The 27,492-nt window shown below is 49.4% G+C and overlaps 2 protein-coding genes across 4 annotated transcripts; one reads left to right on the forward strand and one right to left on the reverse strand.

Moving 5' to 3' along the window:
• Positions 1-22,600, forward strand: COPS7B (COP9 signalosome subunit 7B). Of its 3 annotated transcripts, none has more exons than XM_058843534.1 (9): positions 1-89; positions 2,616-2,791; positions 3,947-4,022; positions 5,557-5,645; positions 6,228-6,430; positions 7,715-7,820; positions 9,113-13,954; positions 14,756-14,861; positions 22,479-22,600. In XM_058843534.1, the coding sequence occupies exons 2-7, from the start codon at positions 2,630-2,632 to the stop codon at positions 9,269-9,271; spliced, it is 795 nt and encodes a 264-aa protein (XP_058699517.1). In that variant the 5' UTR covers positions 1-89; positions 2,616-2,629; the 3' UTR covers positions 9,272-13,954; positions 14,756-14,861; positions 22,479-22,600. The 3 variants fall into 3 exon arrangements, with proteins under 3 accessions (XP_058699517.1, XP_058699516.1, XP_058699518.1); XM_058843533.1 differs by lacking the exon at positions 22,479-22,600 and adding an exon at positions 17,779-19,040; XM_058843535.1 differs by lacking the exon at positions 14,756-14,861 and having other exon boundaries at positions 22,479-22,598.
• On the reverse strand, positions 19,064-22,772 carry NPPC (natriuretic peptide C). The gene is made up of 3 exons (XM_058843541.1): positions 22,533-22,772; positions 20,833-21,142; positions 19,064-19,496 (listed from the first exon to the last, which is right to left on the reverse strand). The coding sequence occupies exons 1-2, from the start codon at positions 22,623-22,625 to the stop codon at positions 20,846-20,848; spliced, it is 390 nt and encodes a 129-aa protein (XP_058699524.1). The 5' UTR covers positions 22,626-22,772; the 3' UTR covers positions 19,064-19,496; positions 20,833-20,845.
• Between the last annotated feature and the right edge of the window lie 4,720 nt (positions 22,773-27,492).

Consider the following 27,492-nt stretch of genomic DNA (forward strand, 5'->3'; position numbering starts at 1 on the left):
GTGCGGACACCGGCGCCGCCATCATGGCGGCCTGAGGCGCGGCGGGTTCGGCGCCGGGAGCGGCGGGACGGGAGGCCAGGAGCGGAGAGGTAATGCTGGGGCTGGGAGAAGCCTCCCGGGAACAGGGGCAGCGACGAGGGACCCCCAGTAAATTACCCCCTGCAACAGGGCTCGGTGGAGCCCGAGGGCTCTGCCAGGGGTCTGGGGGGAACGGAGGGCCGGGAAACCCCCGCCTTGCTGCTGCAGGGTCTGCGGGCCGCTTCCCGCCCTGAAACTCCCTGAGCTACCTTAGGAAGGCCTGACCGCGAGAGAAGCCCGGCTTGTCCCCCTGCTTGGGTTGTTGTAGCCTTTGAACAAGCTACGTTGGAGTGTCTGCTGTATTTCAGTCACTTCTCACCGGGGTAAGTCGGTTGTGGAAGCAGCGAGGTATTCCCGGTGATATGGGTGTGCATACGGATTGCAATAGCAATTGTCCGAGCGTTTACTTGGAAAGGGCAGACAGCTGGCATCCCTTTCCCACCAGGGCATGGATACAGCCAGCCAGTCTTTTGTAATCTCATACACCCGCGTGTGGTTTGATTACCTGTGAGGGAGGACAATAGAACTGTGAAATCTGAATCTCATTCCCAGCACAGTCAATCCGTATTCTCTCCTGAGGAAATTGTCCTCTCTGTGAGCAGAGAGAGCAACACTGATGTGTTAGGCAGCCACACTTAATGTTCTGTAGTGCAGGGATTTCTCAGTCAGAACTGAGGTGCTGTTCAGCCAAGGCTGCGTGTGTGCCTCTGCTGGAAAGAACCCCAAAGAGACTTCAAGGGCTGAGATATCTCTGTGTGGAGAGTGTTAAAGGTCGCCCACTCCAGATGAAACCATTTGTATCTGCAGGCGTAACAGAACAGAGTAAACCGTATCTTTAAAAGTCGATGAAACAAACGGGCCGGACTAGAGGTCCTTTTAATGCCTTTATTATAAGAATCAGCTTGGCTGCGGGTCCGAGGGGTTGCACACACCACCACTGTTCCCAGATTTCCACACGAAGGGAAAGAGAAGGAGATCGGTTTTGCCACACGACAGAATCAACAGAGTGAGAGACTGCATCCTCAGTAGAGCCTGCAGGAATGCTCAGTTTTTTGGCTTTGTAGTCTAGGATGTCATGCTAGTGGAGGCCCCTCTAGGTTATGTCAGCTTTTGGAGTGAAGGCAGGGGACTCCTCTGGGTCTTCCTCCTTCAACGGTGCTGTTTTTATTTCTTCCTTTTAGTGTGGCTCATTGTCTCTGGGTTTTTATCAGTCTATGTGCATCCCATGAGTCTCTGGTTTCTCTCGTTTACATAAAAGTCCTTATGTCCTCCTCCTCCTCAGGGCCCAGCTGAACAGGGTACAGCAGCTTGGGGCAGGGGTACAATGTTGCCATGTGGGAGTCTAGGAGCAGTGGGGGCAGGGCCTGGCTGGACAAGGAACAAGAAACACGGGGTACTTGGGACAGAGGTGCAAGGTAAGGGGTATACAAACAGTAACTGTAACATGGCTAACAATCTTCTAATTATTCTGAACACTGACTAATACAGGAAGCTCTGTGTGATGCCTTCACAAGCCTTAATTTGGTTAGGCCTGGTGAAACAGCGAAGCCCCTGTGGGTGGATGTGGGCCCAGCCCATGTGGGTCACACAGAACCAGACAGATTCTCTGGTGTTTGGTTTTCATCAAGGTTATACCCTCTGCTTGATAATTATCCCATACAAGCATAACACAAAACCTCCCTTATCTGCTAAGTTCTTTGTTTGGTTTCTGAATAATGTGCTTTGGAAGTTTTGTCTTAGTTGTTTGTAAACAAACAGCTCATTTTGTAGAACTTGTTAATAAACAGTGGTTTACATTTCAAAAGCACATGTTGGTGCTGGGAGACAACATGCACACCAGAAATGTCAGGCAGCAGACAAAGACAAAGACCTCTCTTTACAGGAACTTAAATAGAGCCTTTGTAGAAAGGGTATTTTTTATCACTTAAGCTTTTCAGTTAACCCAAAGCACTTGAACTGTACAGTGCAGACTGGGGAGCTGTTTACAGGCCGCAGTTCTTTTTGCCTTTTGGGCTCAGAAAGCAAGGGGAGTTACAGATACCCACTGTATCAATAGCCAGAGTCAAAGGAAAAGGTGGGATGTGTGGGCATAGAGTGCACATCGGTCCTTCACAGGGAATTACATTAAATGCAAACACAGTTTGGAGCTGTGTAATGAGGAAGGAGGAAGTCAGTCAAGTGTATCAAAAAGCATCTTTACTGTTGGCATTATTTGGCAGCATCACACTAGAAGGAAAACTCTGAAAACAGCATGAAATCTGAACTCCTGTCCAATAACAGGGGATCTGCAAGAGCAGATCCTTTTAGGGAACTGATCAGACAGAAATTTTGCTTAGAAATTGTGGGAGTCATTCTTGCTCCCCAGCTAAATCAGTAGTTGAACCTGCTGGGTTTCTGGCCTGGCCCCTGAATGCTGAAGAAAAGCCTGGCTGTGTTGACACTGAAATGTTGCTGTGCTGAGCACCTCCTGGTCCCCTGCCAGGCAGAACTCGGCAGAGGAGAAGGGATGTGTTAATATTATGTTCTTTTACTGACAGATTGAAAACCTAGAATGGCAGGAGAACAGAAACCGTCCTGCAATCTTCTAGAGCAGTTCATTTTACTAGCCAAAGGAACAAGTGGCTCAGCTCTGACTGCTCTTATAAATCAAGTGCTGGAAGCTCCTGGGGTTTATGTCTTCGGAGAGCTGTTGGAGTTAACAAATGTGAAAGAGGTAAGAGTTGAGTTTTTATTCTAATGCCCCTTCTGCACTAGCAGTATAAGGGATCCCCAGAAGTTTCCACAGGCAGCCTGTGGGTGAAATTTCTGTGCCAGGAGGGCCTGGTGCAACTTACCTGGGTTGTGAGATGTTTTTGAATAAGAGATTGACTTTGTTTTTGCCTGTATATGCTAGGGGTTAAAGAATACCTATATAAAGCTTTGCTACCTTAAGGCAACTGGTAACACAAAAAACCTAGCAAAAACCTGGCAGCAGCACAGTAGCAGTTTTAAGGAGGCACTTTGCCAGCCAACAAGAAAAAAAAATCCCTTTCTACTTCTTTACTGTCCTGGAAAGCAGAACTTCAGTGCTCTCCAAAAGTCTTTGTGAACAGATGTCTAGTGTATCAGGCCTGGGTGGTAACCAAATCCAAACCATTTCAAACCAAGGTGGAAAGCAAGCTCCAGATCTTTTGCTGAGAATGCTTTGCCAGCTCCTGCCTCTACTACAATGCAGGAATCTAAGTTGGGTATCTGCAGCTGGAGTAAAACATCAAGTTTGGCTTTCCAAATATGCTCTTAAATATGCATAAAAGCACCTCAGTGGTTATTTAGCATCAAGTCACAAGTACTGGTTTTTGCCTGTATTTGTGTGCAGCTAATGGTGTTAAAACACAATCAATAACGATCACTGCTTGGTGCTGCTGTTATTCCAGTGAAGTGTTTGCAGGCAAGCAAAGAGCTGTTACCTTTAAATGCACACCAGTTACAGTGTCCCAGCTTGCTTTGTTTTGAAGCTGCGTTGGCTCTGCAGGTAAGCTGTCCTAGCTTTCACAGGATCCTTACCAGCCATCACCATTGCCTGCTTATCACCTGATGAGAAGAGCTGGCCCTGTAGGTTTGCTTTTTTCTTTTATCTCTCAAGATGTCACACAGAGCAGTTGACAGTCCAAACTGAAGTTGAGATCCAGTGCATAGAAATGGCTGAATCATCTTGACTCTAAAACTGCTGGAATTTCCTGCTCCTAAGGCCTTAGAAGGGGTCCAGCTCAGGATATAATTGCTTTTCTGGGTGCTGCTTGTCCTGTGCAGATGTAAACATTCTCTGGAGAAGGTGCCTATCAGGGTTGTGTTGCCCATGTTCTGTGACATTTCTTTTCTCCCCATCCAGCTTGCTGAGGGGTCTAATGCTGCTTATTTCCAGCTGCTGAACCTGTTTGCATATGGAACGTACCGGGACTATGTAGGTAAGAGACTGCTGCCTGTTTGCAGATGTGAGGCTGGGAAGACCTTTAGGATTGTCAGAGGCAATTCTTTGCTTTCTTAGATGCCTGCTGTAGTGTGGCTGGGTGAGAGCATCCAGGAACAGAACTTGCTTAGCAGAATTTTCCATAAGGAGGTCTGAGTCATGTGTGCTTTTTGCTTGCTAAAAATGAAAGGAAGGGTTAGAGACTATGGTGTGCTACTGGTTTGGATGGGACTGCAGCTCTGGGTTGAATTGGTCTGCAGCAGAATTCATTGATGTTCACAGGCCACTTACCTATGTAGAGGAAAATTTCAGATATCTCTGTGGAAATTTAGATGACACCAGTTATGGAAACTGCAAAAAACTTGGACAAAATTATTCTGCATTATTTATAAAAACCTATATGGTTTGTGAGATAACCTTTTATTCCATGACGGCATTGCTGAAACAAAATGAATAATTTCTTAGCTAGAATACAAGTCAAAATAATTACTTTTATACAGCTTTGGAAAGACTGTGTGTGAATCATCTTTGTATCTGTTGAAATGTGCTTTTATCTCTGGTGCTTATGCTTCCATTGTGCTACAATTTAATGCTTCATTTGTGGGTAGCAGCCTCATCTAGACGATTATAGAGTGTGACAAATAATTCTGTCATAGTGCTCGTTCTCAGGGTGGTGGATGAGCTATCTAGTTCCTGTAAGGAGCAGTGGCATCTGTAAGTGCAAGGACTGGAAATTCCAGTGTCTGTGGAGCAACATGAGCCTCGTGAATTCTGTGACTGATTAGAGGATGTGTTTGCTGTCCATGGCTCTTGTGTCACAGCATGTGACAGTACAGTTCATTCTTCCTTTTCTAGTGAAGAAAGGGGCAAAAACAGTCAAAATGTAGAGCATTGGATGAGATGGGATGGATGGAAGAATTTGAGTGGCTATGAAACACTAATTTCCATTAAAGTAGATATTTTAAAGAGATTTTTAGCTTTGGAGAGCTGCCAGTTTCCTTTCTCTTTTTAAATATTCATGAGGCACATGGATATAATACAATGACAGCGTGGCCATCTAGATTAATAATTTCTCCTCTCTTCCTCAGCCTCATACTTTATACTTTAAATTCTGCAGCTCTTCAGAGAAATAAAACCAGCTGTATTTGCAACCAGATCAGGAAAAGGGGAAGACTTTTTTCTGTCAGCTTGTTAATGAAATAAAAACTACTTGGTAGAAGCAAAGCCATTGACCAGCTGTTTCATCGGGGCACCAGTTGTGAATTACCTTCTAATTTCAGAACCAGAATTACTAAAGAAGCAGAGAAGAATGGAATTGCCGAGTTGTTCATAACTCTCCCCCTTTTCTCCTTGGGTGTGCCAATTTGTCAGCGGCAGCAGCAGCGCACTCTGTTCACCAGCTAGCACCCACATTAGCTGGAGGTGTTCAGTCTTTCAGGGTGTAGTGTAGCATAATTAGCTTGAAGTTCTGCAGGCTGGATTATGTCATTTTCAAAGTAAAGTCCTGAATCCTGTCTTTTTGACATTAACAGCAAACAAAGATAACCTGCCTGAATTAACAGTGACTCAGAAAAACAAGCTGAAACACTTGACGATCGTAAGCCTGGCTTCCCGAATGAAGGTAAAGTGCGTGGGGTGTGACAGCTGTTGTCTCTTGGTTTTGTTTCAGAAAATGGCATCCATTCCAGAGCAATGCAGTTGTGTCAGACTGCATGAGTACTCACAAAAGAAATCCTGTACTGGGAAAGTACCTGTAGGGTACAGTGTTCTCTCCTGATGCATTTGGGATATTAATTTAGTGGACTTCGGTGGCTGAAGTGTGTGGGTGTCTGAACTGATGTGCAGATTGGTCAGGAAGGTCTGGGAAACTTTGTATGGCTTTTTCACTGCTGGAGATGAAGAATCATTCTTAAAAACACTGACTTTTTGTTCTACAGAAAATTAAGCAACACTCTTGATTTCTTCTACAATGCATTTACCTTTTTTCTTCTAGAATGTGCTATACCAAAGCTTCAGGAATTACCAAAGTTGTGTCAGAATATTTCATAGCCTAGCAAGCATTTGTTCTGCCATGATCAGTCACTGTTGCACCTGCAGATCCAAGTGTAGGATACAATAAACATTTGAGGCTCGACCTTCTGAGACTTAGCCATTCATTTTGGCTCCAGGACTGTTAACTTACTCTTGGTCTTGCTGTTTTTAGTGCATTCCCTATTCTGTGTTGCTGAAGGACCTGGATATGAGGAATCTGAGGGAGCTGGAAGATCTCATTATTGAAGCAGTTTACACAGACATTATCCAAGGGAAGCTGGATCAACGAAACCAGGTGTTAGAGGTGGATTTTTGTATCGGCAGAGACATTCAGAGGAAGGACATCAGTAACATTGTCAAAACACTCCAGGAATGGTGAGGCAATCTCTCCGCCCTCCTTGTTCCTTGTACATAGCTTGTCCTGTTTTTTCCCCTCAGAGTTTCAAGTGCTGGCTCAATTTCACCATGTTCCATTAATCAGGAGTCTTATACTATAAGTAGGCACTTGGAGGAGGAGTCTGTTGGGCAAGTTTTCCAAGATCCCATCTGGGATTCAATTTGTATTATGTATCAAGCCAAACTGTACCACACTGTGAGCTTCTGCTCTCACTGTAGCTTTTACAGTGGTAGAACCACAGTGAGAAGTCGAGGACTTTGCAGAAAGGGCTGCCAAACTGGACTCATGGTTCTGTGGGGGGAGTTGTTTCCCTTTGTGCTGCAACCCTTGATAATGAAGACACAGCTGTTACTTTTCAGCCTTTTCCACTGTGTTGAGAATTATGTGGACAAATTCTAGAGAATCAAAGCTCTTTGGATGGGATGTCTCCTCAAGTTTGAAGTTTCAGGGAACTTTGTCTTATTCTTTATTCCTGCAAATGTAGCCTGTCTGCAGCTATAGTGGTGCTGTGGTATTATCTCTTTGTACCTTTGCCAGGAAGCTGTTTCTCACCTTTTTCCCTTCTGTTTCTCTTCTCTTCTCTTCCCTTCCCACCTAAAGAAATTCCCCCATAGACTGTGGAGCCCATGGCAGGTCCTGACTGACTGGGAATTGCTTCCTAGTTGCTGTGGTAACGAGTGCATGAAAAGTAATTAAACTGCTGGGCAAATATGCTGTCCTGTAGTGGGGGCAGATTTTTTTGCTTCTCTGCTCCAACTCCCTCAGTCCCATCAGGGTGGGAGGTCTCTGGCAGCTTCCAGGACTTTGTAGCATTGTTTGGAAGGTAATAGTGAACCCACTGCCAATTCCCTTTTTGTCTTCTCCAGTTCTGATTCCGTGCTGAGTGCTCTTGTCATTTGACACTTAACAGACAGGAGGATTATCTCAATATTACTTTTCTTTTTTAATTTTAAAATTTTACATTTGAATACTGTGTTGCATCCTGTTTAAGCTGTCATTCTGACTGAGAAGGAAGATGATAGTGCATTGAACCTGCACTTACTCTTTGATGGTAAGAGTAACACAGACTCCCTAGAGAATGCTGAGAAATGCATCAAATACACAGCAAAGCTTTTTCTTGCCAGCCTTTTGCAACTCTAAGCAGGAAGTATAAATTTAATAATCTCTTAAACTTTTAGATGAGTGTGACTTTTCAGACTGCCTGATTGAGCTGCTCCAGAGAGAACTTGTAAACACTGTTTGACATCATTTGTATCTTGCAGGTGTGATGGCTGTGAAGCAGTTCTTTTAGGAATTGAGCAGCAAGTACTTAGAGCCAACCAATACAAAGAGAACCACCACCGAACTCAGCAGCAGGTAGAGATGGAGGTGGGTACAGAGTCATCTCAGGCCTTTGAGCTGTTGGATAAATGTTTGTTTGCTGAAGGAAATAATCTAGTAAAGCCTGGTTGATGGTCACAGCTCTCAGAAGGTGGCTAGCAATCATGCAAATCAGGTGTAGGGTAGAAAGAAAACACATCTGCTTGTGAGTGCTAGTAAGACCACAAATATCAAACATCCAGGAGAATGGAACTTTCCTTGATAATTTTTTATAAATTTAGGCTAGGAGACTGCACTAATTCTGGTTTCCTGTATTGATTCATTAGGAAACCTGCTTTTACCACAGATCTTCATTGCAACTCTGTTCCCTTCGTACAAGACAGGCAGGAAGTCAAAACCACTTTTTGTTAAAGCTGGAAGTGTAGTTAAAAATCTCTGGAGTCTCAATTGCTTTTGCAAAAAGTGCTCGCGGCAGCTCCCCCGAGTCGGGCCGGGCCCTGGCGCGCTCCCGCCGTTAGGTGGCAGCACGAGCCCGCGCTCCAGCCCGGCCCTGCGCCCGAACCTCGGCTCCGGCCGCTGGGAAGGTGGGGATGGGCCTCCCGAGACACTGCGTCAGGGGTTATCATCCCTGCAGGTTTATGTTTGCGTCTGCTTGGTGGATTGATTGGCATCCACAGCATATTTGTTTTACCAGATGCTTTTGGCTTGCAGTGGTACACCTTACTCCCAAATCTTGGGGCTTTTTGAAGGTTTGCTCACAGTTTTTGTGGTGAACCCTACAGAGTTCCAGGGGACAGAGGATGATGTTTAGTGCTGTATCTCTCCTTTTCAGCCAGAGTAGCAGAAACATTACTGCTGCTTCTCACAAAACCAATTTCTGTTCCTGCCTTTTAGCTAATACCTGTGTCTCAGGTAGTCAGCTAGGCCAAATGGCATTTTCTCTTTTTGAGTTGTGTCCTGAGAATAAATTTTTCTTTCACTGTCTCCTTTCCGCTTCCTGCTTTGGGGCAACAGAATGGTAGGATGGCTCCCTTCTGTACCAAGGCAGTAGTAGGTCTCTCCAGCCAGCCAGATGGGTGGTACAATATTGTACCATTGTCTCTTGGGAAAAAAAGTAATCCCTAATTATTCCAGACTGGAAATACTATCAGCTCTGTCTGTAAATGAGGATGAAACATTACCTTTATTAAACTCCAGTGCAGAGTGTGTTACTGCTGGGAGAGTCTCCTTTATAATCTGCACTCTTATACTCCAGGGGTTTTTCAATGTGTTTATGAGCAGAGTGTCTGTGATGAGGGGAGGAAGAAGCAGGTGCTGATTCACTGTCTCTTCTTGGCCAGGTCACAAACATAAAGAAAACATTAAAAGCTACAGCCTCGTCGTCGGCACAGGAGATGGAACAGCAGCTGGTAGAGCGAGAGTGCCCTCCACACACAGAACAAAGGCAGCCCACAAAGAAGATGTCCAAAGTCAAAGGGCTGGTCTCCAGCCGTCACTAGAACGTACCATCTAAATGTCAGCCGGTTAGGAGTGACAACAGGAGGAGCAAAACGGGCCTGCGTCTCCTTTTTCAGTGGGTTCTGGGCCAGTCCCTTCCTGGCTGGCAAGTAAAAGCCCTGTTTGAACAGCTCCCAATTAGCAGCACCTGGCTAAGTTACACTGTGCAGCTCCTATGAGTTTTCAGGGTGTCCCTGTTCTAGTCCTGTCAAGAGGGACTTTTAAAGAAAGGGACTAACCAAAAGGGGCATGAAAAAACCAAAATATCTGTTGACTGTTTTGCTCCCTCCCAGCTAGTTCATTGCTGCTTAACCTTGAGGAAGCTGCTGTACTAAATCAGATCATGGGAGAACTTCTATAGCAAGCATCTGAATCCCAGGGTTGAAGTGTGGCTACCAAAGCCAGGCTGGGAGCGAGGAAGCCATCAACACAGATCTTTTCATTCCCAAAGGGAGCGCAGGAAGGTTTCTAGGTCAGGAACTGCTTTACATGGAAGTCTTCAGCCTTTCTGCTACCCCTGTCTATTTTAAACTGGGGTGAAATTCACACTACCTCTCTCTGTGAAGATGAGTTCCAGTGCTGGGCTGTTTACTTAACTGTCTGTTTACTGCCCTTACTAAGCCCTTTAATCTCTCACAGATTTAAAGCACTGTTCTGCAGCTCTGAGACATCAGTACAATATGGAGGAAGAAAGCTGCTCTTCCACACAGACCTCGCAGGTGGTTAGGGGCATGCTAGAAACTATTCCTCCTGAATGTGATGTGACCTCCCAGAGCTGCTTGTGAGTTGTTTCCCCCATTGATACCTTTAAAGGGTAATGCATTCGCTCTTCCTTGGATGCTGGCGACAGTGGGAGAGGAGCCTGTTTGGCATCGAGGCAGGCTGGTGGCCCAGGACCCACTGGCAGGGGTCGCAGGAGCATCCCCTTGCTGAAGCAATGGACTTGACTAGTCTTTCTAAATTTTGAACACTTTCAGGTTGTATTTTCCTCCTTTTTTTTTTTTTCTTTTGTACATTGTTGTGATTCTAAAGCATTTCAGTCTTTGTTTCATGGGTTATTTTTTTATTTGTTACAAACTTACTTCAGGTGATTTGCACCTAGTTTGGCAGGGTGTGGGTTTTTTTTTAAGGGGGAAGCATTGGAACAGCAATTCATAAAAAAAGCACATTTTAGAAAAAAAATTAAAAATGCTGATTTAATCTCAGAGTCTGGAGTCTTGACTTCGAGGCTGTTTTAGGCTTGTTGTCCAATGGCACTTGTTCACTTGCACATTTATTTGATTTTTGGTGTATGTTGACTGAAGATCTGACTGATCTTTCTAATGCATCTGGGAGACAGGGAAGCCTCTTCATGTTTTGTCAGTAGTTCATCTTTGCTCAGATTTGTGTAGAAGGATCCGTGGCAAAGCTGGTAGCTGAGCCCCGTATTGTAAGCCTAAACAGCTTTGATGCCTGGTTGTAGAAAGTAGTTGTGCTCTTAGGCCAGTCAGTTCCTTCCTTTGTGTCTAGCAGAGTGCTGCTTTGTACTTTGGCCCCTGCATTTCACTCTGTAAAGAGAAGCTCTTTCCCTGAGCAGGCAGGGGAGCTCTTTAGGCAGAAGACTGTGACAGTGCTCCAGTCCTGCAGCCAGCTGTCACCTGCCTTTGCTTTTGCAACGCACGTGCCTTCCTCTTACTGCTACCAAGACTCTTTGCCATCTGCATGTTTGCAGTCCTCAGTCACAGGACTCGCTCACTTGTGAAAGTAAATCTCTCTCCTTTTCTTCTCCTGCAGTGCAGGCACACCAGCTTTTAATCTGGAGAGGAAGATCTAAATACCCTCCCTCCTGCTTCCTGTGGGTCAAGTCCCAGAAACTTCTGATTGTGGTCAGGCTTCTGATTCTTTACCAGCTCACTCTCCCCCTTGAAATGCAACAAGGATGTTAAGTGGATAAGCCCAGAGCACGAAGCCTTCATCACTAACTCAAGGGCACTGTTTCCCAAGCAGTGGCAGTATTAGCTCCTGTTTCAGCTTCTCCCAGTGTTCAGCTGACAGCTTCTCAGGAAAGTGCTGGTGGACCTTGTGTCCCCAAGTCTGTGTGATGGAGATGGACTGGATCTGTTTCTGGCTTGCTGGGTGAACAGCTGTAATATGCTGGTCATCCAGTTCCTCACTGGATTTGACTAGTGAGGAGAGGCTCTATGGTCCTCTTTACATTTTTAATATCAGTCCTGCAAAGTGGCAGGAGGAATACAAATGCTTTTGGGAATCATTTTAACTCCTCATCAAGCCACAGTCTGGGGAAATAGATGTTTGGCACCCTTGATGTTTATTCCCTGCCAGTTACAGGAGTCACATTAGTTTGCTGAAGCTTCTTTAGTGGTTGGAAGTTTTTGAGTTCTTATGTTTTTGCTGTTCTCAAAGCCTGGCTGGGGGTGAGTATCTTATTTACACTTTGGTTCACATTGCCTTTGATCAGCAAAGCAGCAAGGGAGGAAATAGCACTTTGAATAAAGAGCTGTCCCATGTCTGATGGTGACAGAGGGCAGAGAAGGGACTGGGGTATTGGAGGGGATGGAGCTGTTTGGGTGTTTGGCTTTCCTGGTGTGCCAGCAAAGGGCTTGGCACTGCAAAAGGTGGGGGATGTCTGCAATGAGCCCAGGCTGAGATGAGTCATTAACAAATGACATGCACAGAGTACCTGGGGGAGGCAAACAGCTCTGCAGCAGCTGGTTAATGAATCTGGCTTGAAGGAAAGAGTTAGAAGCTATTCCAGGAATAAAGCAGAAGGCAGGGTTGTTAACAGGCAAGGATGCAGGAGGTGCTCTGCTGTTTCAGAACAACAGATAAAGACTGTGTTGATGCCCTCTGACTACAGGAAGGGCAGCAACTCAGAGAAGCATTGTGTGAATCGGGCTGAATTGTGGGCAGTTTCAAGTGGGGAGTGCCCAGGGAGCTATGGGGTTGAGAGGGAAGTGGAAGCAGAGGCAGATTTGATGCAAACTTCTATGGATTGCCTGTGCCTGCTGGAGGCACAGCTTGTCTGAGCACTGCTGGATGCTGCTCCCTGGTGCAGGGCGAGCATCCTGCCCTGCTTTGGTTTATGGCAGCGATGGGATGCTCCAGCTGCAGCTTGCCCCAAGATTGCAGCAGGACAGACTTTGAGCTATTGAACTTGTTTGCCTTTTCCACCCAGAGGGAGAGAAAGTGGATTGAAGCTGCCTTCCCTCTGCTCTTCAGGGCTTTATTGTCTAGCTTTGTGTTCTGCAGCTCCACTTGTACTAGTGCTTGTTTAATATGGAATTGGGCACTGAGCTGGAAAATGGAAGAGAGGATCTCAGCTGATTGCAGTGCTGGTAGGCTGCCCTAGCCCTAAAGCTGTGCTTCACGCTAACAAATGTCCCTGGCATTCCTGCCGAGACTCGGTTGATACCAGCTAACATCAGGCAATTCTGGAACATGATAAAGCAGTGCTGATGTCAGTTTTTAACAGAAAAAAAAAAAAAAGTTTCAGATTGAAATCTCTTCTTTTACTTCCCTCCTCACCTTCTTAGCTAAGTTGAATGCTAATTTACTCTTGTGTTGAGAGCAGAAGGAAAAATCAGTGATGCTGGCAGACCCTTCCGTCTTCAGATTTGAGACCTGTCCTGCAATTGGTCTTGTGCAGACTTAGGAAATCCCATGGATGCTTGTGGAGCTGCTCTCAGGCTTGCAGGTCTCTCTCTGTGGATTGTGTACAGGAGTAGGACCTGCATAGCTGCTCTCCATAGTGAACCTGGGGAAAGTGAAGTTTTTGTTCTTTACAGAAGACAGTGGTAGAAAGAAATGGCCATTTTCCCACCAGCCCCGAAAAGTGAATTTTGCTGAACATCTTTCAGTTCCTGAAAGAATGTAAAAGGATGCAGACCCTAGAGGGTGTTTCTGGTTTTAGTGTTCTTATCCTATGAGAGCAAAATGTGTTGGGTCAGCGTGTGCGAAGCAGACTTGTGCTTACTCCTTGCAGGGAATACAGAAGAAACAGTGCCATTATCTTTGATAGCTGTATTAGAACATAAATCACATAGGTAAATCAGACTTTTCCTAAACTTTCACTTCTGCACAGATTTATATGAGTTCAGCTAAGGTAGGAACCACACAAAGCCCACCCCTGCACAGTAAAACAGTCCAAACTTGTGCATTTGTGGGGTTGTTGGTGCTGGGAATTGTTATTTTTTGTCTGAACCTGCTGTAAACTGCAGTGCAGAAAATCAACCTTGCTCTTTATTATTCTAAATAATGGGGAAATTGAGAAATCTAAGAGCCTGCCCCACAAATACAACACATTGAGATAGCCCCATCTCGGGCACCTGGTCACAAAGTTTCCTGTTGTTTTTTTCCACCCCACTAAGTCCTCTGTAAGACCTGACCTGATGCAAGGGAACCAAAACTGAGTCTGCAGAGCATTTTTTGTGTAATCTGAGAGAGTAACCCAGGGTCATCAAGAAAGGTAAATGAAAGTTTAGAGAGATCTCAGTTCCTACTTGTAACTTCAACCTTGTATTCTTAATATGGAATTTTAGCCTAACAGTCTGATTGAATTTCTCGGCAGAGTTTTTAGGAATATGTCACTGTTTCATTCTGCTCCATGGCGAAGGTCTGTGTCTCAGGGACTGTTGACATTTTGCTGATAGTTCCTCAAGTTTGGCCCTCCCACAGAGCTCTCAGAGGTAAGTGATTGTACTCTGTAAAGAGAGTGTGTGTTTACCCCCTAGCCTGGCTGCCCCTGCCTCTCACCATCCCCATGGTGCTACTCCCCTCTCTGATTGCTCAGCCAGGCAAAGGAATGGGCAGAGCAGCACTTTGCTCCCTGGCTATGAATCCACAGGCATGGATACTTCTTTGTGTAGTGTGTACATCTCATGTCGTGCCCCACTGCAAATTGCCTGAGTGTGGCAGCTGTGACCACAGTTTTTTCTTGTTGATGAGAAAAGATGTCCCTGCTCTAGTGAACGTGCATACATACATACTGGAAATTCCAGGCAGTAATGGGATGCCATAAGGTCATTTAACAGTCCTGAAATACGTATTTCCCCACAGAGCACAAAAGAATTTGTGCCAGTAGTCTTTGCTTGCTCTGATTCTAGTAGAAGATGGGACACACTTGCACATCTCCAGATCTCCAAAGAGCCTTTGCAATACCTGTATCATTAGGGTGTTTTTTGAAATGCCCTAATCACACATGATGCCTGTGTTTCTAGAAGAGCTGATTGTGGTGGGTAAGCAAAGCCTGGCTCCATCAAGGATGAGCCTCTTTGTGAGTATTTGGAGCTTGTCTGACCACAGGCTGTATTTTCATGGTTATGAAGTTTGGAAGTAGTGCTCTCTCACCTTCGAGACTCTTCCCAAAGATGCTGTTTATCTCACCAGCCCTCATGTTTCACTCACTGTCTCATGATTAGCACAGTTCTAAGGCTGCTCTGTGCTGATGCAGGAAGTAACATCTTGGTGTTTCATTGTCACCTTTGCAGCTGTTAGAGGGCACCAGTTCCTTCAGGATCACCTGCCAGCTGTGATGCTGTACCTTTTACATCACGACTCTGAGATGACACCTCTCCTTGCTGGCAGACAAGCCAGGTGGGTAGGCATTGCTCCTCAGAGCTCTTCTGCATCTCAGGAGGCGCAGGCTGTAGTCTGGTGTAGCGTGAAGGAAGTTAAGGACAAGGACGGTGTTGTAAATAAGGGGCAAAGCACAGAGCCAGCTCTGCTGCAGCTGCAGAGGGCAACCTTGGGCAGATCAGTTCCTCTGCAGTTGCATTTCCCAGGACAGCCTCACTCCTGCCTGCTGACTATAACAAGGTTTTGGTCTCCTGGTTGGGCAGAGGTTGATTGCTGATGGAGTTGAAGAGGATGCGCCTGTGCAATAGGGGGGAAATCTTACACCTTTTAAGCTTTTCCAGAAATCATCTTCCTTTTAAGTAGCATACCCTTCTTTTCCCCTGATGCAGATAAGGTGGTCCATTGTGAGACTATCAGCCTGGAGTATTATGGGTAATATACCAGGTTAATTATGGAGGGGGCAGGAAACATAGCCTGTGCAGTTTTCAACAATATCAAAGGGATGCTACCTAATGATTTTCCTATTAGCTCTTTTCCCATCCTGCCAGAGTTGCTGCAGAAGTGTCATTTACAAAGGCAGCTTGCAACTCATTACCCTGGATTTTCACTGTAGTTCTGCTCCAGAGAGTGTGGGCTTTTGCTGCATGCCCCAACCTAATGAATTGCCTGATTTGGTTAGTGCTGCCATCCCTTCTGACAAGGTTAGTTGCTGACTGACAGGAAGGGGCCTGAATTCAATTCCCTTCTTGTTTTTAACTCACACTTGTGTCAGGTGCAGGCTCCCTCTGGAAGTTGCCCTGTGATCCCTTCTCTTTGTTTTTCTGCGTTACAAGGGAAGCAGCCCAAGCTTGGAGAAGTCCTGGAGCAAGTGGCAGGGGCATGTGTGTTGCTGCCCCTGGCAGTCCCTGCTCCATGCCTCAAGTCCCTTTCCAGATGGAAAATTCCTTTGCTCTCCTGCTCTGGGACTCTGGGCTTCTCTTTTTCTTCATAGCATTGGGATTTGCTGTCACCTGAACTGGGCTTTGTAACCCTTCAGCAATAAGTACCTGGGAAAAAGTGCCTGAATGGTACCAGGGAAAAACATGCAATATGGGCTGGGAGAACAGAACTGGTTTCCCACACATGAGAAGGCAACAGTGTCCCCACTGTGAGTGCTCCAAGGTTTGCTCCAGCCTGTTTGGACTTTGCCAGGTACTCCTACTACAGCGCTGGAGGAAGCTCTTTGTCCTTTTTCACTAGAGAGCTGTGTGCTTTTTCAGGCTGGGAGCCTATGGCTCAATTCCTGCTAAGAATTGCTCCTGGAGAGGAGAAATCAAGGCTGTTCCTACGTCATGTCACAAGTGTTCCCATTTGGAAGCTGAATTGGCTACTGCTCATTCAGCTGGTGGTGAACAGAAAATATGTAGGTCCCATGAGTGCTAATTTGACCTGAGTATGGACAGGGAACTCTGGGATTCCTGCTCCCCTCACTTCCAGGTGTGTGAACACATCTCTGCTAAAGGCCATTGTCTGAGACTGTGATTGAGATATCAGGTACCACCTCCTGAGGCTGCACTTTGCATCCAGAACAACTGTTGTTTACTTAGGCTGTCTGGGCTGGGATGTAGCAGGGGAGTTTTTCAGCACTGGCCATGGATCCTTTCATGGGATGTTGTGAAGATCTGATGTAGCTGGCCCACAGGGGAGGCAGTGATGAGAGATGAATTTGTTTTTGCTGCACAAGATGCTTCCTTGCCTCTTAATTAGATTCCTGTGGCCCCTCTTTCTTGCTGCCCTTGTTTTCTACTGAGCACCTGTCAGGGAGACCCAGCTGTGGTCATTTCGGGTGAGTGCTGTGTTCTAATGAGCCACTTCTGATTCCCATTCTTGCCTGTCCAGTGAAGCAGGAAAGTGCTCATCAGGGCTCTGAGAACTGACCTCTGCTACCAGTGCCACTCTCTGCCTGTCAGACCACTGATCTGGCTGTGCCATGGAGGTGCTGAGGTTGAGTGAATCTGAGCTTTCCCAAGTGTTCTTTCACCCCTAGTGCTGCCTTCTCTCTTGCACATCAGCTCCACCATGCATGGGCATATTTCTGTCCTGCTGGTGTGAATCCACATCCTGAGGGACAGGGTGGCTTATCCCTGGTCAGACCAGAGGCAGCAAAGCTAGGAACCAATCTGTTATCCTCTCCCTCTGCAGAAGGAGCTCTAGCTCTCATTGCACTTCTCTGCCAAAGCTAATGGCCTTTTGCCATATAGCTTTGCCCTTTCCTTGGGCTTGCTCTTTCCCAGGAAGCCCAGTGGATAGAAGGGACTCATGCTATGGGCTGTGCTTTTTCTCTTGGACAATGCTGCTGTGGAGAAACAGAAATCCAGACTGTATGTGACCCCAGGCTGTGTTCTTCTATCTCCCAACCTTATCTCAGGTTCTGCCTCAGGTGGTCAAATTGTGTGGATTGAGTTCTTGAGACTGAGTCACTGCCACTGTGTGGAGGTCAACCCCTCTGTCACAAGGCAGGTGATTTTATTTCAGCTCTGGCTTGCAGCAAAAAGCCAAAACTGGAAGGGGAGTCGTCCCCACCTTGGTCCCAGCCTGTCACTCTGTGATGGACACTGCTCTGGCTTCAAGCTCAAGGACTGGGACCCTGAACGGGACCTGCAGCACTGCCTTCTTACTCCTCTGTTCAGACCTGGCTGTGCAAAGCCTGTACAGTAAGCGATTCCTTATTGTCCTTTAGGTTTCCTGGGTGGACAGTCCCCTCTAATGGGCATCTCTTTAGGAGCTCCTGATATAGCCCCTTCTTCCTTATAAAGATGTGTGGAGCTGGAAGGGCAACCTTCACAGGGGTACTTGCCTTACAGAGCCCTGACAGTAAGTTGTCATTCCCTATGAGAGCTGCCACATGCCCATCCTGCATCCCTCCCTGCCAGGGTCTTGATTTTGTTCTCCATAGGCAACATCTAACGTGGTCCATCAGCTGCTGCTCCCCATCCAGCTGGACCCTGTGAGCGCTGCGAGGTGGATCCCTGTCTCTGATGGAGGCTGTGCTCATGCAAGGCCAGAAGCGTGCCCTACTGATGATTGACCTGTCAGGTTTCTGGATGAATCCTCTTGTTCTGTGCACCCAGGGTTCTGTCAGAGCTGGGGTGAGTCTGGCTGGAGGTTTCTATGGTTTCCTGGTTGTTGCTAAGGAAAAGGATCGCTTTGCCTCTGGGTCTTGGTGACTTTCTTTTTGCCCTGTCCTAGGCACTGGAGCCCAGCGGAACATAATGCTCGTTGTTTCCCAGCCCACTACAATGGCCAGGGCATAATTTGTGACTCCTGTCACGGCTGGGCTGGGCGCCTGCCACTCTCTTTCTTTTCTAAGGCCTCTTTGAAGAATGAGACCAAAGAGCCTTCAAGCAGGAGTTTGCATGTTTACTGCACTCCCTGCCCCCTCGCTTGCTGTTTCCTTTAGAGCTCTGAGTCATTTTAACAATTTATTTCATGCACTTTACATAGCAAGAAGCTGTAGCAACAGCTGTGTCCATGAATCCTTACAAGGCAGCTCTCAGTATATTTTGGTCTGTCTACGTATTGTCCCTGGCTCAGTCAAATAAATCTCTGCTGGAGGAAGGGACTTTACAGCTTAGTGGCAAAGGGTTGGTGAATGGGAATATCAACAAGACACTTAGTGGGCCTCTGGATCCTGGAATAGCAGTGCCTCCGGCACAAAGCTCTGCTCCCACCAGCGCAGCCGGGGGCTAGATCCAGCGTGGGCTTTTTGTTGCTGTCAGCAGGGACGGCGTCTCCATCCGGCACCGGGCTGAAGCTTGGACTAGAAGCTGTTAAAGCACGTGTAGGACAGATGCTGCCCTTGTCACACTGCTGTCGATCCAGGGCTCGGCTGCTAACAATGGTGGGCTCATTTCCATGGGTGCCACTTGAGATCTGGGCATGGATGTGCTGCCTGAGGCTGTGTGCTCTCGAAAGGAGCTCAGCTGGGGTCTGCAGAGTCTTGCAGCGCCAGGCAGGATTCAGTCCATCAAAGCATCACAGGATTGGGCACAAGTTTACTTTTGCATATGGGATCAAAGCTTAAAATATCAGCTGGCCTTTCTCTCACTCCTGACTTTTCTAAAAACATCTGAACAATTTCTTCTTTAGGTCTGTTAAAATCGATCAATCTGACATTTAAATTGTATGTGAATTTGATAAATAAAGACAGGTTACAAAATGCCACATGGAATGATTTTTTTTTTTAAAGTTTTTCAACTACTTAGGACAAAAAATGTTACAATGCTTGACTTCTCATTTAGTTACATAAATAATTTTTTTATAAATATCTCTTTATAAACAATATATAAATAGCTTTACAACATAAATACATTTATGCATGACATGAATTTACAAACAGCAATGTTATACAGCTGGCTTCATCAGTCTCTTGGAAAAGCACTGTCCCTTGTCTCAGTGAGTGTTTGTATATATAATATATATAAGATAGAGAGCACTTGTTAAAAAAATAACAAAACCAAAACAGTTGGTGCCATGACTCCTCGTACCAAGAAAGAAAAACACAGCCAGATCTTTTGCCGTTCCAAGGGGGTCTCTGCTTCTCTAGGTGTTGCCTGGGGGATGGCCATGCCTGGCCGCGTGTTGTAGGAAAAAGTGGACTACGGATTCAAAGTCCTGCAAGAAACAAGAGCAAAGTGCCCATTAGTACTTGCCATGCAGCACCCCTTACCCATCCCAAAACCCCTCCTGAAGTAACCATGGCCTGAGGCTGGGGGCTGCTGGACTCAGCAGAAGCCATCCCTGAGCTTTTTGGTTGTGCTAAAGCAAGGAGGGAAGTGCACCCTTTGCTTTCTGGCTGGTGTTCAGGGGAGAGGCTGAGGGAAGCTTCTGCTCCTCCTGCCCTTGTATCTATTGGAGTTTTTTTTCTTGTTCTGATGGGTTTAGTGAGAGAGGATAGGTGACCTGCCTGCATGGGGTATGTTGTTCCTCTTGGAGCTCTGAGCTGGCAATACTTGGTAATATTGAGTATCTAAATGAGGGAGGAGAAAAACAGCACCCATCCCTCCAGGACAGGCCATAGACCAGCACTGGCATCCTGTAGGCATCTTTGGGCTGTGCTATTCCTATCTCTCTGCAGAGCAGCAGGATGCTAGATCCAGTCCCCTCTGTGCCCAGTTATGTCACTGCAGGGCCAGGCATGTCCCTGTGAATGGAGCAGTGCTGTGCCATGGGAAGAAGTGGCTTGGGCTGCAATGGTGAGTTCTTCCTGAAGTGTGAGTTCATCTGTGTGTGTCCTGCTGGCAGGGCCAGGCCAGAACGGTGCCTCACTGTCCCCAGCACCTGCAGGGAGACCTGGCAGGGGAGGCACTGCCATGTTTTTCCCAAACTATCACTTTGGTGATGTGACACTCCTTCGCCCATTGGTTGCTACACAGTGGCTGTGAAGCATCGTGGAAAGAACTCCCAGTTTCCCATAACTTGCTTGGATACGAGGCTGCAGTTAGGAAAGTGCTACTCATGGCTGTCACCACACCTAGAAGACACCTGGGAAACTTGTGTATTGTTTTTCCTTAAATTGAAAGCACTGGAGCATGTGAGACAGGAGCCTCGCTAACTCCAACTGCAGGCACACAGGGGGTACCCTGCCCTCTTAACACCTATCCATAGGTCACCTAAGTGTGTCAAGCACAGGGAGCAACTGGGAGCAAGTGGCTGCATCAGAGCTCCTCCTGCTTCCTCCCCAGAGCCTACGGGTCTACCTCAAATTAGGGAGAATCCAGTTTAAGCTGCTGCGGGAGCAGCTGGGGTTTCTTGACCCTTCTTTGGGCCAACTTTGGGGTCCTCCTCTTTGCCCGCCAGCACAGCCGGAGGTTGCGAGGCTCAGCGGGATGAACACCTGCAGTCCCGTCCACTACTTGCGTTCGCAAGGCAGCGCATCTTCCGCATCCCCCGCGGTACCGGAGCGCAGCCCCCCGGTCCCATCCCGGCCCCATCCCGGCCGCGCACTCACCGCCAGGGGTCCCTCAGCATCCGAGGCCGCTCATGGCGCCGATGCGATCCAGCTTGAGCCCGAAGCAGCCCTTGCCCAGGCCCTTCTTGTGGAGGCCCTTGTGGCGGCGGCCCGGCGGGTCCTGCAGCAGCCGCGCCCAGCCCGCCCGCGGCCGCGCCTCGGTCCGCGCCTCCCGCGCCTCCCGCGGGCCCGAGCCGCCGCCGCCGCCGCTGCTCCGCTCCTTCTCCCGCTCCTTCTCCCGCTCCGCCGCCTCGGGCGGACCCGCTGCCGCCGCCGCCGCTGCCGCCGCCGCTGCCGACCCGCGGGAGGCCTGTGGGGAGGAGAGGGTCAGAGCGCCGCCGTCCCCAGCGATCCCCATCAGTGTTGGGGACCCCCCGTAAGGGGCGCACAGAGGGGTCGGTGTGTCCCGTCTGCGATGCAAACTCGCGATTGGGTCTGTGCCCGGCAGTGCAGTCCATCACCCCGCGACTGTGCCCAGGGCATCTTCTCCCCTCCCTAAATCTGTGCTCCCTTCCCTGGGGTAAGAGCATCCCCCTGACCCACACCTAGCAGTGTCTTCCTGCCCCGGTCACTGCATATCCACACCGACCTTCCAAAGGGCTGGTGGTGCTGCATCCCTCAGCTGTGCTGCGGTCACCATCCTGTCGTCCTCCCCTGACCCATAATCTGAAGGGGCCTGAAAGCTGGTAGGTCCTTTCCTTTCAGACCATTTCGGTTACTGGATCCCTCACCAGTTTACAGACCTCTTTAGATTATGGGGAGGGGTCCTGCCCCACAGCTCCCCCTGCACCCTGCCTTGCAGAGTGTTCCCAGCAGTGGTGGAGAGATCAGGGTTCCTTCTCCCTGCTGCTCTCTCCCCTAGTTAATGCTCTCTGTGTCCTCCCAATCCTCCAATTCTGACCCACAATTAGAGGGACACACCTCCTTCTTTACTGTCCCCCCATCTCTCAGGCCTTCCACCTCTCTCCCTGCTCAAAGCTGCTGCCCACCAAGCCCTGGAAATGTTAATCCTCATTCATTTTCGCAACATCCCCCCGTATCAACACTTTTTCTTCAGCCCCCACCCCAGTGCCTTACAGGGACACCACCACTCCTATCCCACTGCTGTCCTGGGGCACTCCTCAGACCGTGTTCACATCTCTGAGTCCAGATCTTGGGGCAGTGCCACCCAGCGTCGGTGGCCTCGGGCACATCCCTCCTCAGCATCTCGGAACAACCAACACTCTCATTTGGGGCGCCCGATCCCCATGGGACACGCGGGGAAGGGACACACACCTCTGTGCCCCTGCCCGGCCTGCGTGGCCAGGGCTGCCGGCGGGCTCTGGTCTCGCCCCCTGTCCCACCGTGCACCTGCTGCTGCCCCGCTCCGGCTCTGCTCCCCCTCCCCCGTGCCCGGCACAGAGGGGTCCCCAGGGTGACTCCGGGGAGCAGCCTGCCGCCCTCCCCTGCCCCGATCCCTCAGACTACGGGCACACCGCGTCCCTCTCCAGCCTTTGGGCTGCGGCTGATGCCCCCGCACGTTCGGGACAGCCTGGAGAAGCAGGGAGTCCCCCTGGCAGTCAAACAGCCCGTGCGGAGAGAAGAACCCCTCTTTGCACTGAATCTGGCACCCCACAGTCACCCCACGTCTCCCCCTGTGCCGCTAGGACTCTGAGCGGGACCGGGAGAGGAGGAAGAGCCGGAGAAAGCTCCAGCCGTACCTTCTGTGGGAGCTGAGACGCCGGCTTCGCCTCCAGCCTGACGGAGAGCAGCGCGAGTAAAAGTCCACCAGCCAGCAAGGGTGAGATCTGCATCCTGCGGGGCCGAGCGGGAGGGGGGTCGGGGGGGCAGCGGGGAGCCGAGGGCAGCCCCGGGGAGAGGACGGGACCGACGGAAGTCAAAGTTCAGAGCGGAGCGCCGCGGTCCCTCCTGCCGCCTGCGAAGTGCCGAGCTAGTGAACTTGGGCTGCTTTCTGCTTCATTCATTTTATAACCCAACCTGCTCGGTGATGTCATCTAAATACCCAGGTCCAACCCGGTCTGCACTCCACAATAGCAGGAATTTAAAGGGGGGGTAGGGTGGGGGGTGGTATCCCCTCTCTCCTGGCGGTAACAAATGACACAAGACAACCAGCTCCGGGAACCGGAGACCCGAAAGGGAAAGCGGGGGGCATTTGGCTTGATGCCCCCGCCCTCCCCAAAACGCCCCCGGACCCCCCTGCACGCTGTCTGTCGTCCCCTTGCCTGCTGCCCCACGGCCCCTCCGCTCCCCGCACTGCCCTGCTGACCTCCTGCGGAAGAACTCGGGCCAGGCGGGGGGGTGGTCCCGGTGCGGGATTCATCCCAAAAGACAAGAATGAGCGCAGAAAACACATTTTTTTTTCTTTCTTTCTTTTTTTTTTTTTTTTTTTCTTTTTTTTTTCTTTTTTCCCCCCCCACATCCAGGATTAAATCAGAAACAGTGCCTCCCAGGTCCCTGCTTGGCAGGGGCAGGGCCACTGCCCTCCGTGACTGGGACACTGGGGACACAAAGGGATGGAGGGGGCAGCGGTGTGTCTTGAGGGCACCTAAGTGGGTCTCTTGGCTTGGGGGGCTGACCTGCTGTCTCTGCTTTTGTGCGGATCTGGATGGTGTTCCTGGCCCTAGAGATGGGGCTTTTCAAGCACCCTGGGAATGTCCCCTGCAGGGCACAGTCAGTGTCACAGGGTCCCTTCTGGGGACAGGACCTCACTGCCTGACCCACTGCAGGGCTGGCCTCCCTCTGACCTGCTCCTGGAGCTAGAGGGTACGCGAGAAAGATGTGATCCTGGGATTAACCCCAGTGGATCACAGGGCCTCTGAGGAGGTCCCTTGCTCTCAGCCTTTCCCTTCCCTTGCTGGCAGGGCAGGATTTGTGCCTCTGCTGCTCCTGGCAGTTCTAGAGCTCTGCTGGCTTTTTGCTGATGGACTTCCTGAGCACCATCCCTGGCCCACTGTCTGTGGGGGAATTCTCTTATTGGCATGAGGCCAGAGGAAAGACACCCCTTTCTTTGCAGAAGCATCCAGGGCTGGATTGCATTAAGATATATTTTCCCCCTAAATCCCTTCCCTGAGATCAGGGAAACATTCTCTGCTCTTCCCCCTGTCCCTGGGGTATTTTCCAGTCTGGTCCTTTCCTCCTGCTCTGTATCCCGGTCTTTCTGGGCTCTGCTGCTCCACGAATCTCTGGGGAGCTTCCCCTGCTGGGGGACCATGGCTCTTTGGGGGTCCATAGTATCCCTGCTCAGGAGCAGGGAGATGTTTCCTCCTCCACAGCCCAGGCTACTGGGCACAGGACACTTCAAACGAGATTGGCTTTTCAGCTCCATGTGAACGGGAGCTGGAAGGAGAAGGTCTCGGTGTTTTTTCCATTGTGCCTGCCAGGTGGAGACAACTTGGACTTTTTTGAGTGTGAAGCTGTGCTTGGGCATTTCTCTGCGTGCAGGCAGAGCAAAGTGATGGAGTCAGGATTACAGCTGACCCCGGGTGCCAGAGAGCTGTGGGTGCAGGCAAGGAGCAGAGAGAGGCCCCTTCTCTTGGGGTTCAGTCCTTGTCCCACACAAAGTGTAGCTGGAATGTGACAGCCAGCCTCTCCAGGGTGCAAGGATTAGGGAGCTCTGTGCCACTAACCCCATCAGCAAGGCTTCTGCAGGGGAAAGAGGAGCAGAGGCTGACCCCTGGGTCTCAGCATCCATGAGATGTGGAGATGTCAGGGTGCCCGAGGCCACCAGCAGCTCAGCAACCCCCACAGAATCCTGCCATCACCATCCTGGTTGCGCTGGCTCCTGCCCTGATGCTGTGGGCAGCCTGTCCCGTGGCTTCTCCCAGTGGACCCAGGATGGGGAAGGAGACGAGGCAGATGGCTGCGGAGAAATGTCACAGTGTGGACAAGAAGGGCCACCTGACTTGCCACCAGCCCCCCTTGCACACTGCAGGTCGTGGGGCCGGTACTGGAGCTGCTCCAGCAGCCCCTGGCCCCAGAGGATTAGAGCATCACCACAAATGCCACAAGGCGGTCAGGTCTCAGCCAGTGCCTGCCCGCAGGAGGCTCGTCCCTGCCCTCAGCTCTCACTAGTGTGGTTTTCATTAGTGTGTTTTCTTTGTCACACTGTGCAGAGCCTCGGGTTTGAGGGCGGGAGAGGGGGGGCTGTGCTTTATAAATCCAATTAGCCTTGTTATTCAAATTACTCTGCCGAAGTCAGAGCCGGGTGCACACAAAGCCTTAACTCAAACCAGATCAGATCCGTTGGGGTGGAAAAAGCTCAAAGTGGGGAGCAGAGGTGTGCAGGAAGGGGTTAAGAGTGTGAAACCCTTTTGGCTGGTGGGGTGGGGGCCTGAAAGCTTTTAACCCTTAAAGGGATGGGCCTTCATTAGTGCACAGCCCTGTGGAATGACCACCCAGGATGAGAACTGGCAGACTCAGAGCACGTGTGGAGAATGAGAAGTGAAAAAGAGAGAGGGCTGGGCTCACAGGGGTCTTTCCCAGGCACTGGAGAGCAAAGAGGATCCTGCACAGCTGCACAAGGAGGAATGGAGACCTGTGGGGTGGGCTGGAGGGGGTGACACCCCTCCCCATTTCACCCAGGGGCCCAAAGAGAGCCAGAAGGAGAGAAGGGGCACCAGGGCTGGCCTGTCCCTGAGAAATACCAGCGTTGAACCCAGATTATGGGGAATGGGCTGCTGTGGGGATAAAAATGGGGAGATGCTGCTGAATCTTGGTGAAGTGGGGTGAGCCCTGAGTATGGGGACTTCTAGTGTGTAGGGAGTGGGGAAGGGAGCAGGGACTGTGTTGTGTATGTAAGAGGGCACACATGTCCCCTGTCTGAGGATGGAGAGGGATTCATCAAAGTGTGACCAGTGCCAGCATGATTTGGAGAGTGGGAGGAGATTGGTCATGGGGATATGTGTGACAGTAACATGGAGTGTTCTGGCCCCATCACAAGGAAGGGGTGAGAAATGTCTTTGGGTGAGGCTGCATCCTGCTGGGCAGCAGTGGGGCCCTGGCTCTCCTGGCAGAAATTAGGAGCCAGGTTCCAGGCACCTTCTGGAGGATGATGCCAAGAAAGTTTATAGGATAGAAATGTGGACTCAAGTCTGAAGTAAGCTGTTACTGTAGCAGTGAACAGTGATCCATCTCCATTTTCTTCAACTCACTTATCCTTAGGAAGCACATTTCTTATTGATTTGGGAAATCAGTGGCCAGATTTATGTCTCTTCTGCTGCCTTGGGCCAGGAGAGCATTTCCTGACCAAGAGATGGATAACCCTAGGATGAGGATTTTCAGCTGATGCCATGTGAAAGCCAATCATCCCTTTGCAAAAAAGAGACATCAGAAGGCTGAGTTCATGTGATGGTGATGCCAGAGTGGCTGATGTTTTCCCATAGCCAGCAGCCAACTGAAGGAGTTGTTGGTTAAGGACCATCCCAGGTGGTGGGATGGAGGAGGTACAAAGGTGGAGGTACAAAGATGAAGCAGCTATTAGGATAAAGGAGCTACTTGCCCTCCAGCAGAGTCACCAACTACCACTCCCCAGGAATATGTGTGCTGTGTTCACCAAGAGAATGTCAGCAAGGGTTTGATGTGCTGCAACACGAGATTTTTACAGTTGGTTTTCTTTTTTTTACAGGTTTTAAAGTACCTCTCTAGGAGTCTGATGATAGTCAGCTCAGTGAGAAGCAGTTTGAAAAGAGATTTCAATTTTGATTATTGGGATGGATGAGCAGCCTCTGGTGCATGCAGAGGACTATCTGGTACCCCCTCTGTGGTGATGTGCCTCCTGAGGATGCTTTAATGAAAGTTTTTTCTGGAGAATAACTTCAGCCCCTGAGGCAGGAGCACTGTCCAGCAGCTCAAACCTGGCCACTACTAGCCCCCAGCCCCAGCAGCCACCAGGTTGGTATGGGGATGGGGTGGGTCCACACACTGGGGTGTGATGCTCCTGGGGTGCTGTGTGAAACACTGATGGAGATTCTGGCCTGTTTGAACATTCCTGGTGTTTGTTTTGGCTGCTGCTGCTGAATGAGGCATTACAGGAAACACTACGTGATTTTGCACTTTCCCCTGTTTCCTTTGGGTCTGGAAGAGGGCTCTGACTGAGGGATACAGGCATGGCCAATATCCCCTCTTCCCAAACTGGCATGGTGATGGGGAGACACCCCACAGAGCTGCCCTGTCAAGAATGGAGTTGCATGTGCTGCAAGGGTTAGAGACCAAGAGGGCTTCTCTGACCCCTCCCAAAACCTCCCAGGCTGGCAAAGCTGAGAAGAGGACAAGCCCTGGGCAGAGACTCATAGGTCTTTGCCAGTGAAGTGCTGATATTCTGACAGGCACAGTGTATTTTTCCCCCAGGGCTTTGCCTTTTGGGATTTGCCACTTCTCCTGGCTTCTTAGGATTCTACAGTCTCCTCCTGATATTCTGGATGTTTTTCCCAGGGCTATAATGTGATATCTGTGCTCTGGAGCTGGGGTGCCTCACTGCTCTGGTGGGAGCAGGAACACAGTGTCTCAGGGTTTTGTTGAATGTCAGTAAAATTAAGCAATTCTAACGCACTGGTGACTCCACACCATGAGCCTCCCTCTGCATCAGTCCTCAGAGGATATGAATTGCACTGCCTCCAGCTCCTGGCAGCCTCAGCTCTGCAGCTGATGTAGGGGCAGGTTGCT

This window comes from Poecile atricapillus, chromosome 8, assembly GCF_030490865.1.
Source record: "Poecile atricapillus isolate bPoeAtr1 chromosome 8, bPoeAtr1.hap1, whole genome shotgun sequence".
NCBI classification, from domain to species: Eukaryota; Metazoa; Chordata; class Aves; order Passeriformes; family Paridae; genus Poecile; species Poecile atricapillus.

Excerpts from the sequence above, each read along its gene's own strand:
- COPS7B (XM_058843534.1), top strand. The coding sequence starts at position 2,630 with ATGGCAGGAGAACAGAAACCGTCCTGCAATCTTCTAGAGCAGTTCATT. Across the intron at positions 4,023-5,556 it reads AACGTACCGGGACTATGTAG|CAAACAAAGATAACCTGCCT; the intron begins GTAAGAGACTGC and ends TGACATTAACAG. Across the intron at positions 7,821-9,112 it reads AGCAGCAGGTAGAGATGGAG|GTCACAAACATAAAGAAAAC; the intron begins GTGGGTACAGAG and ends CTTCTTGGCCAG.
- NPPC (XM_058843541.1), bottom strand. The coding sequence starts at position 22,625 with ATGCAGATCTCACCCTTGCTGGCTGGTGGACTTTTACTCGCGCTGCTC. Across the intron at positions 21,143-22,532 it reads CGTCTCAGCTCCCACAGAAG|GCCTCCCGCGGGTCGGCAGC; the intron begins GTACGGCTGGAG and ends TCCTCCCCACAG.